At 51.4% G+C, this 11,027-nt stretch overlaps 1 protein-coding gene across 5 annotated transcripts in view; it reads right to left on the reverse strand.

Annotated features, from left to right (window-relative positions):
- The window catches only part of MEAK7 (MTOR associated protein, eak-7 homolog), a 27,011-nt gene extending 16,390 nt beyond the window's left edge, over window positions 1–10,621 (reverse strand). The window contains exons 1-3 of one of the 5 annotated variants that reach the window (XM_032284574.1): window positions 10,409–10,621; window positions 3,792–3,969; window positions 841–1,071 (exon numbers count right to left, since the gene is read on the reverse strand). In XM_032284574.1, the coding sequence (XP_032140465.1) occupies window positions 841–1,071; window positions 3,792–3,944 (384 nt within the window). In that variant the 5' untranslated portion in view covers window positions 3,945–3,969; window positions 10,409–10,621. The other 4 variants (XM_032284571.1, XM_032284572.1, XM_032284573.1 and 1 more) reach the window with 4 other exon arrangements.
- Window positions 10,622–11,027: the final 406 nt, after the last annotated feature.

Genomic DNA, 11,027 nt, shown 5'->3' on the forward strand with positions numbered 1-11,027 from the left:
AAAAAAAAGAAAAACTCAGAACTCCATTTGCTCTGCCACAAGGAAAAATTACGCTAAAAGCTGAGTCATGCAAGAAACTGCCTTTTCTTTTGTTCCTAAGCAGAGAGCTACAGATAAAAGGTTTAAAATCTCCACAGCTGGCTGGCGTGGCGCCGCACACCTGTAATCCCAGCACTTTGGGAGGCTGAGGCGGGCAGATCACCTGAGCTCAGGAGTTTAAGACCAGCCTGGACAACTTGGTGAAACCCCTCCTCTACTAAAAATAAAAAATCAGGGGGGCCGTGGTGGTACACGCCTGTAGTGCCAGCTACTCAGGAGGCTGAGGCAGGAGAATTGCTTAAACCCCAGAGGCAGAGGCTGCAATGAACCAATATTGCCTCACTCCACTCTAGCCTGGAAGACAGATCAAAACTCTGTCTCAAAAAGTAAACAAATAAATAAATAAAATAAAATCTCCATAGGTAGCGACTATGCTCACTTGATCGAATGTAAAGTACCGATTTACTGAGCACAAGACAGATACATATTGACTACTCCCCTGCCTGCTCCCTTCCTCTTGCAAACTGTGGATTCAGTAATGGGACCAGACCCTCCCTCTTTCCCCTGCAGCCTGCTTTTCCCCTTTAAATCCTGAAGCCCTCAAAATCATCTTTAGAGAAAGGCACAGACCTCACTCCCAGACGTGCCCTTAATCTTGGCAAAACAAACTTCAGTTGATTGAGACCCATCTCAGATACTTGTTGGTTTACTCCTCCATATGCTGTGTAACTGGCCTCTGCCCCCGACCTATGGTGCCCAAGACTGCTGAGGAGGCTGCAAAGGGCCTCTCGGCCTCACTACCTTTTGGACTTCTCTAGCCTTCACGGGACCTTCTGTGGCAGAAATCATTTTCACAATCATGAGACTCTTCTCCTCGGAGCTTCCTTTCAACAGGTGGGACATGGATGCTGTGAACTGCTCCTGGGACACGTTCTCACTGGGTCCCTTCACCTTCCCCGTCAGGTCAACCCTCCGCATGCCATCATACAACCTGGTGACCATCTCTGGGGGAAGAGCTTCCCCGATGTGGTTCTGTTGGGGACAAGCAGAAAAAAATGGTTAGACAGTGCATGAGGTGAACTTGGTAGTGTTGTGGGAGTTATCAAGAAATTATTTTAGGCAGAAAGACAGGAAAAGGGGTCCTTGGGAAATTTTCATCTTTTAAAGAAAAAGTTTCTTGTAAAGCCTCTGCTCTTAGAGCCAGGCCAGCAACCTTTGATATGCAAAGGCAGGCCACCAGAAACTGGGTCCACTTAACATGGCACTTCCCATGGCCTTCTTGCCCTTTCCCCACATGTTCCTGGCAACATGGCCACCCCCACATATCCCCACATGTGTAGAACATCCATGGCACCCTGCATTTGCATATTAAAAGGCTAGGGTGGGAAGGCCAGCTTTTTCATGGCTACCTGAATGATATGCCTGGTCAAACCAATCCCCTGAGCCCTATGCAAATCAGACACCTCCTCCAGACTCTGCATACAAACCTGGCTGATGTCCACCATACTTGGGGACCTCTTCTTTTGGCTTTGGAGTCCCCCCTCTCTGTACGGGGGAGCCTCTTCCTTCCTTCTCGCCTATTAAACTCTCTGCTCCTTGAAACCACTCCACGTGCGTTCATATCATTTCATCTAAATCGGCGTGAGGAAGGAGAACGCTGGTGTTCCTCCACTCATCAGATTTATCACAGTAGTATCCCAGGAAAATAAGTAGGGGGCCAAGACCAACCTCGGCCACTTCACAATGCCACCGACAGCTACCAAATGCTCCTGCGTCTCCAGGGCAGTGTTCTCTCACCTAAGGGCCTCACACCACCCAAGCGTCCTGGGTGCGGCTCACCTTGGCCATCAGACCCTCCACAGTCTGCTCTCATCCTGCCTCCCAAGTCTCCGCCTCCTCATTCCTGCCTCTGGCCACCGTCTGATCTTCACTCTGCTCTGAACTTTATCTTCATTCTAGATTCTAGTAGCTGCTATTTGCATGTCTGAATTTATTAACATATGTAACATATGGCTGTGTATAGCTAATTTGGTCTCTATATTAGGGGTTTCCAAATATATCAGCTTTTACTTCCTGTCCATGTCCCTTGGGCTCAATATGCATTTTTCATTCATTCTTATTTCAATTTTAAATTTAGTTTGTTGGGGGTTTTTTGAGACAGGGTCTCCTCTGTCACCCAGGATGGAGTGCAGTGGCTCAGTCACAGCTTACCGCAGCCTAGGCCTCAGAGGCTCAATGGATCTGCCTACCTCAGCCTCCTGAGTGGCTGAGATGACAGAGGTATGCCACCACACTCAGCTAATTTTTGCATTTTTTGTAGAGATAGGATCTTGCTGTATTGCCCGGGCTAGCCTCAAACTCCTGGGCTCCAGTGATCCTCCTGCCTTGGCTTCCCAAAGTGCTGGGATTACAGGTGTGAGCCACCGTACCCAGCCTATTTAATTAATGCCTGGATGAAAACATCATTTTCCTTTTCTGCTCCAGCATCAAATCTGCTTTGGTCCTGGATTTACAACGAAATGGAAAGAGCGAGCAAATCATAAACCAATCACATCCTGCACAGCAGGGTCTGTGAGCTGGGCTCTCCTGTAACAACCGGCTGTGTGGACACGGCTTGTCCCAGCATCGACATTCAGCAGCTCTTGTAAGGCAGGCTTCCGCCCTCCCCACTCAAAAAGAGCACCCCTATTTCGGTCAATGTCTGCAAAGTTCTACTGGAAAAGCATTCTCTCATCCTTTCCCAAAGGAAGCTTCATTCCATCGCCAAGGTCTTCTGACTAACTCTTTGCCGCATTTATCTGAACATTATCACCCACTCTACAGTCAAGTCTGAAATAGGCCTGGCTGGTTCCGCTCATTCCTGCAGGCCTACTGGGGCGCTTCTGATCTAGTGGAGCTGCACACACAAATGCACACGCGTGCACAATACATGCACACACAACCACATGGCTGTGACCCAGATAACCTCCCTGGCGAGTTTCCTCATCTGCTCGCAATCCGCACTTTCTCCAAGAGGAAGCAGGCTGCTAGGATGGCTGCCTGGACTACCAGGAAGATGAGCTGACGTCATCTCCTTGTCAGTGTCTTGCATCAGTCTGAGCACTCAAACCTGCAGTTGAGAGCCCCAGGCAACGGGGCAAAATATGGACAAACAGGCAGTTTGAACTCTCTGCAACATGAACTCTGAGTCTGAAATGTCATTATTTTGTTAGAAATATGACAAAATCCCTAGACATCGAGCACATACACATTCTAGAGGCAAAGGCGCACCTGACATGTCATGGTTCCTGGACCTCCGAGTCCACAAGGGCAGACCCGTCACCCCATCTATCTCCCCATCTCTGCAAAGGCATTAGGAGAGATGAGGTTCAAGACACACAGGAAGCAGGCTATGTCCTCTGATGTTAATCTCAAGTCAGAAATGTACCCAAAACGGCGTGTAAATCATTCATTATCTACTCCAGTTTCCTTTAGTACAGATAAGAGACTACAGATTTCAACAAGGGGGAGGGATGTGTTTAGACACTGTCTACAGTCATTTCACACAGACATGGCAGAGCAGAGGAGCTGTGACAGAGGCCACATCACACACAAAGACAAACTAGGTCAAATCTGGCCCTTTACAGAAAACCAACTTTTTAGTGTTGCCATCCATTGCATTACAAAGGCAAGAAGGCAGATTCTGGCCTGAGGACCACAGAGTGCAGGCCCCTGCTCCCAACTAAATGTGAACCTCTGGTGGTTACTCTTGCCTGCAGTGCCTTCAGAGAGAAGGATCTGGACGAGGTATTCGGGCTGTTTTTATCTGATGACAAAGCATCGAAAAACTGATCGATCTCGGCCTGTTCCTCAGGAAGAAACTGTGAACACAAGCTCTGCCCCACGCGGCTCCTGCTGTTGCCCATCTCTCCAGGTATCTGGCAGAATTCTCTGCAGAAGGAAAAGACACAATGTTAGAAAAATTGAAATTTAATCATCACGGAAAATAAATATTGATAATTATATGGTCAGGTTAATATATATTGATTTAGACGCAAAGTGTAGCTAAAACACATCAGAGCTACACAAGATTGGGTTTTGGGTTTTGTTTTGTGTTGCTAAGGCGGGATCTCACTCTGCTGATCAGGCTGGAGGGCAATGTCACCATCACAGCTCTCTGCAGCCTCAACCTCCTGGGCTCAGGCGATCCTCCCCATTCAGCCTCCTGAGTAGCTGGGACTACAGGACCACACCATGATTCCTGGCTAATTTTTTTGTCTGTCTTCTGTAGAATTGGAGTCCTGCTGTGTTGCCCAGGCTGGTCTCCATCTTCTGGCCTGAAGTGATTCTCCTGCCTTAGCCTCCCAAAGTGTTGGGATTAGAGGTGTGAAGCACTGTGCCTGGCTAATATTGTTTCAATGTGGCAGAAATTAATAGCTGATACAAACAAAGCTGGAAAAGGCCATCCTGACTCCCATGACCTACTGAGACACACCCATAATTGTCAAAAACTCCGAGCTGATTTGAGAACACAGAGCCCAAGCTAATATAATCAAAGGCAGAACAAAAAACAATCTGTATTTTAATATTCTTTTTTTTTTTTTAATTTGAGATAAAGTCTCGCTCTGTAGCCCAGTGGAGTGCAGTGGAGCGATTTGGGCTCACTGCAACCTCCACTTCCTGGGTTCAAGCGATTCCCCTGCCTCAGCCTCCTGAGCAATGGGATTACAGGAGCGCACCACGCCCAGCTAATTTTTGTATTTTTGGTAGAGACGGGTTGGTCAGGCTGGTTTCGAACTCCTGACCTCGTGATTTGCCTGCCTCAACCTCCCAAAGTGTTGGGATTACAGGCCTGAGCCACTGCGCCTGGCCTAAATATTCACTCTTTAAAACCAGAGCTGGAAAAAAAATATGTATCGAAGGCTGAACAATCACATGTACTTGAATAAACTCACCTTGAGAACACTGCTACACACTAGTTGGGAAGCTTTTCCTTTGTGGTCCTGGCTCTGCCTCCTCCTAGCTGTGTAGTCTTGGGCAAGCTCCTGAAACTCTCTCTGCCTCAATTTCCCCATTTGTAAAGCAGCAGGAGCCACAGTCCAGCCTCAGAAGACTGCCGTGATAATCAACCAAGTCAACCAAAGCAATGGGCCGAGATGCGCCCGGCACTGATGTTGCCTGTATGATCCCAGCCCGCGGGCCTCATCTGTTTTGGGCACAGGAGGAGCATTAGCAGTTTGGCACCAAAGGCAGGTGACCTGGGGTCTTGTTCACTGTCACAAACCTCATTATAGGAAAAGGTCAAGCACCAAGAAATTGGGGAATTCAAACAAAAGAGCATGGTTAGAAATGGGAAAAAAAAAAAAAAAAAAAAAAAAAACCTCCTAAGAGGTAAGGTGCTGTGACTGTTAATTCCTGGCCCTGGATGTTTTCTGGAAACCCAGTGTCAATGAGACTGCTGGAGAGACAGCCACCCTCTCCCGCACAGATATCTCGGTAAACAAAGTCACTGCAACAGCAAATTTTCTCCCAAGGGATTCAGCCAGTGAGGGAAGGGCCATGCTACTAAGGTAGGGCATGAGCCACAGTCCCCATCAAGACCTGACAATTCAAACCCTCAAAGGGTAACAGGGTACGGTCAGGATCTCTTTTTATTGAGATGAGATTCACCTAACATAAAATTAATCATTCTCAAGTGTACAGTGGCATTCAGTACACTCACAATGTTGTGCGACCATCACAGTTCCAAAACATTTTCATCAGTCTCAAAGAAAATCCTCTGCCTGTGAGCAATCTCCTCTCATTCCTTCCTCCTACATCCCCTGGCAATCACCCATCTATTTTCTACGAATTTCTGTATTCTGGACGTTTCACATAAATGGAATTATATTGCTGGGCGCGGTGGCTCACACCTATAATCCCAACACTTTGGGAGGCATGGTGGCTCTCACTTACAATCCCAGCACTTTGGGAGGCATGGTGGCTCACACCTACAATCCCAGCACTTTGGGAGGCCAAGGCAGGAGAATCACTTGAGCCCAGGAGTGTGAAATCAGCCTGATTAACAAAACAAGCCCTCATCTCTACTAAAAATTTATTAAAAACGAGCTGGGCACAGTGGCATGTGCTTACAGTCCTACCTGCCCCCAAGGCTGAGGTGGGAGGACGGCTTGAGCACAGGCGGCCAGAGCTACAGTGAACTGTGATCATGCCGCTACATTCCAGCCTGGGTAAAAGAGCAAGACCTCGTCTCTAAAATAATAATAAATGGCATCACATGACACGCAGCCTTTTGAGACTGTCTCTCTCCATTTGGCATCACGTTTTTGAGGCTCACCTATGTTGTAACACGGGTCAGCATTCCACTCCTTTTTACGGCTCATTAGTATTTCGTTGTATGGACGGACCACATTTTGCTTACCCATCACGAGCTGAGGGCCACTTCTGGCCATTATCAACAGTGCTGCAATGAGTATCTGCGTACCTGAGTCCCTCTGTTCCCATTTCCAGCACAGACACCTAGGAGTGGACATGCTGGGTCACATGGTCATTCTGTGTTTAACATTCTGAGGGCTGCCACGGCGCTCCCCACTTCATACTCACATCAGCAAGGCATGAGCTTCTCGTCTCCCACACCGCCACTAAATCGTGTTACTGCCCTGCCTTTTACATGCCAGCCATCCTCGCAGGGCACAGGCCTTTGACAGGCGTCACTGCAAATGTGCCCCCTGCACAGGAAGTCTCCAGTGGGGGGGGCTCCTTGGAAGGGGACCGGGGTGCACTTTGCAGAGACAGGCTGGAAACCCGACCCAGCTTGGGGCTCTCCCCCACGCCCCATCTGATCTCACTGCTTCCACTCCTCAAGTTTCACAGAAGCAGGAGAGCCAAGAAGGAAAACCTCCAGCCCAGACTCAATCTCCACTCAGTGGTGTGTCCCCAGCTCTGAAACAGAGGGGCTGCGCCAGCCGAGTCAGGGCCCTGCAGGGACACAGCCCAAGCAGCCGCAATAAAGAAGACCCAGCCTCTGCATCAACTCTAAGAGGGTGCAAGGTGGGCCACACCAGCTGTGCCTAAGCCCCCGGGAAAGGACTTTATGCAGGGCCGCATTAGGACAGGAGCCATGGTAACCCGATTTCTGAACATTTGCTGGTTCCGGGGGGGGAGAGTACAAAGCAGAGGGGGACGGGACCCTCACAGGACTGACTCTGTAATCATATCCACCCATCACACGCCCCTGCTGGAGGCTCTGTGAAGGGTCCATAGGCCCAGGAGAAATTACAATGCAAAATGTCATTTACAAAAATGTCAGCAGGGACACGCGGTGGTCAGAGCTGCACTTTCAGCTCCAGCTCCGAGACGGATGGGAGAAAGGCGCAGGGCTGGGCAGTGCCAACAGACAGGACAAGAGCCCAGAAATGCTCCAAAGCAGCACAGCCCACGGCAGGCCCAGGAGGTGTCGGGAAAGGCACGGATGCAGAGCTAGGCTCGAAACGCGTTTTACAAGCAAGAGAGGGGAAGGTATGGGGGAGCCTCCAGTAGAAACCCCAGGGCTGGTGCCAGTGAGGTAGGAAGATGGGCAGCCCCTAAGAACACAGCGCTGTCCACAGCATTGCCATTCCTAGTGCCTACAGAGTGCTGGTGAAGGGACACATCTCAGAACAGCTCAAGGACAGCCTGTCTCCTTTGAGAGCCCCCTGTCAGACAAGATGAAGAAACGGCAATGGTGCGAAGTGTTCCACAGTCCATCCACCCTCACCCCAGTCTCTTTCATCACGCCAGACATCTAATTAATTTTGAGGAGGACATGAAGGTCTTTGATGCATTGTTATCTCTCTCTCCAAACCCAAATTCCTGAACTCTCAGTCCCCGGCAGGTTTTCTCGGTGTCATGGGACTTTAAGCTGTGCATGGCCTCGAGCCCAAAGGACAAAGCACGCTGGTGCTGAGAGCGCACATCAAGGTTGCTTGTGCCAGTGGAGCTCAACTGGGGACAGGTTCATCCTCCAGGGGACATTTGGGAAGGACTGGAAAAGTGTGGGAGGGGAGTGCCGCTGTCATCTAGCAGGCAGAGGCCAGGGATGCTGCTAAAAATCCTACAGTGCACAGGGCGGCCTCAGGACAAGGAAGCGTCTGTCCCAGACATCGGTAGGGCTAAAGGTGAGAACACCTGGTGTCTGAAGATGTGGGCAGGAAGCAAAATGGAAGCCAGGTGCAGTGGCTCAAGCCTATAATCCCAGAACTTCTAGTGGATCATTTGAGGCCAGGAGTTTCAGAACAGCCTGGGCAACACAGTAAGAACTCCTCTCTACCAAAAATACAAAACTTAGTCAGGTGTGCTGGCGTGTGCCTGTAGTCCCACCTATTCACGAGGCTGGGGTGGGAAGATCGCTTGAACCTAGGAGGAGGAGGTAGCAGTGAGTCAAAATCACAACACCGCACTCCAGCCTGGGTGACAGAAGAAGACCCCATCTCAAACAAAAAACAAAAGTTTCAGCAGCCTATAATAAGTGGCCAGGATTTTTTGTGTGGCCAGACTCTTCAGTGAGACCCTTAGGCCCATCTGTGTACTCTTTAAAATCTGGTTTTAGCAAAAGAAAAAAAAAAAAAAAAAAGGAAGAAGAAGAAAAAGAAAAAAGAAAAAACAAAAACCACCACACCACCCATTCTTGATACCTGATCACCATTATCTCTTCGCCCCTTATCTAACCCGGTTCAATGCTTAGGTCAGGGGTATCCAATCTTTTGGCTTCCTCGGGCCACACATAAAACCCAGTAACGATATATGATAAGCTTGTGTGTGTGTGTGTGTGTGTGTGTGTGTGTGCGCGTGCGTGCGCGTGTATGTGTGAATAACAAAAAAAAAAAAAATCTCATGTTTTAAGAAAGTTGACGAATTTGTGTTAGATGTCTTTCAAAGCCGTCTTGGGCCACATGCAGCCCACGGATTGGACAAGCTCACCCTAGGTGATGTCTGATCACCCTGATCTGCCTTCAGTAAGAATCTCTTCTGTCAGCTTACCCAGAACCCACCTTACCCCCTGATGTTTCCTTAATCGTTTTCCATCTACTGACCCCCCACCCCGCTCCCTGGCTTCCCGTTTGCCCACGCTATCCTCAGCGTTGAGCCAGCCTCTCGCCTTTACTACAAAATCCCATTGCAATGGTCTTGAATAATTAATATGCTGCTAATAAGCATAATTACATAAGGTTGAGAAGATGAAATAAGGTAACCCAGGGCATCCAACCTGCTTACTGAAGGTCAGAGACAGAATAACGGACCCGAGACAACAGAGAGTGGCTCCCTGAGTTCTTGTCTGGGAACAAGAGAAACTGGTCTGCTTGGAAGGAACGAAGTTTGCTCCGCCTCAGAGCTGGAAAGGTAGACAGGGGCTGACTGTGCAGGATGGGACCCACGGTTCCCACGGTATGCCTCAGTCACCTCCTACTCAGAGCTTCTCCAACAGGCAGTTACATGGGTGCTTCCCGCCCTGCCCAGCAAGCCCCAACTCTCTATTCCGAGGGTCCCACAACCCTAGAGCCACGCAAGGAGCCCTCAGTATACCCACAAGCTGAGGAGATTCCAACTGCCTCATATGGACAGGCTTCAAGTCCTGTCTGTCTCTCAGAGCCAGAGGCCCTTGTGCGAACGCGCAGCCTGGGCCTGAGAAGGAATTCCTGCGGGCCAGAAGGTAACCTGCCCTGCGCTGGCCACCTACATGGCCTGGGAACAGTTATCGGGTAGTCGTCCTGGAAGAGTCCAGCAGGGTGTGGTCAGAAGAAGGAAGACCCACTCCACACACACTTCAGTGTCTACCCTAGACTGGCGTCCTCTGCGGAGGCACCGCTCCCCTTCCGCGTCTACACTGGCTCTGAATCCCCCTTCAACACGGCCGGCCTTGACCCTGGGGGAGGCACCTCCCCACCCTCTTTACCTTGACCCCATGAATAGCGGGAGGTGCAGAGTGATTCTGATTCCACCAGAAGGGCTTCCCTCCATCCCTCCCAGCCGTGCCCACCCCTCACCTCCCTGCAGCCTTCACCTCTCGCCTCCCGCGACCTCTCTCCGCTCCCTCCCCCGACCCAAGGGCCTGGAGAGGCATGGGCGACCAGGGAGGGGCAGGGCCCAGGCCTACTCTGGGCTCGTCTGCTCCAGTCTCCACCGCAGCTGGGCCCACGCCTCCGGGTCTGCTCACCGAGGCCCTCAGCCTAAGCACCTACCCGGCCGGGCTTCCTGGTGCGGTTCGGTTCGGTCCTCTCCGGTCCAGCAACTCACAGGTTTCCCTCAGGAACCGCCCCTCCCCCGTTGCCAGGCAACACTGCTGATGGGCAGTTATTTGCCCCAATCGTGGAAGCCAAAGTGGAAGCCTGGGGCGGAGCCAGTGGTGACGTACCTCACAGGAAATGGGCCGAACCCGGTGGGGCGTGGCCGGGGGCGGGGCCTCGGTCTGCCTGAGGAGCGGCTGCAGTACCTGGAATCCTGCCGGGCTGCTTGCGTTCGGAGACGTCACCAGGAGAAGGTGGCCAATGACTCAGGCCAGGCATCGCCTAGGGCCAGCAGCCGTACCTGGGGAGAAGGGGTGTCTGGGCTGGGCGCTGCAGCGGAGTAACCAGGGTGTGGGAGATCCTGGGGGAGGGGCTGAGCTTGGGGAGAAGACACCTGGGGAGGAGTGTGGCCCACGTGGACCGAGGAGGCCGGAGCCGCCCTGCAGAGGCCGCTGCAGTGCAGCCTCGTGGGCCCGGGCAACACTCCCCCGACTCCCCGGCGTGCTGGTCCTGGCCTGGAGCCTCGGACCGCCTCCTCTCGGGCCTCACGCCGCCGGCTGCCCCTGCCTCGCCCTTCCCTGGCGCCAGGTGCTTCCCGGCAGCCATCAGGCTCCAGCTCCACAGCCTGGCTAAATAGACTCCCTCCACCCCACGTGCTCCGCTTGAGCCGGTCCCCCTTCACTCCAAGATGTCTGAACCTGTCACCCCACTTCTTCAGCTCGTTCCTTCTCAAACCCACCAAAACCT

This window comes from Sapajus apella, unplaced genomic scaffold (assembly GCF_009761245.1).
Source record: "Sapajus apella isolate SASKATOON/1434 unplaced genomic scaffold, GSC_monkey_1.0 scaffold15, whole genome shotgun sequence".
In the NCBI taxonomy this organism is placed as follows: domain Eukaryota; kingdom Metazoa; phylum Chordata; class Mammalia; order Primates; family Cebidae; genus Sapajus; species Sapajus apella.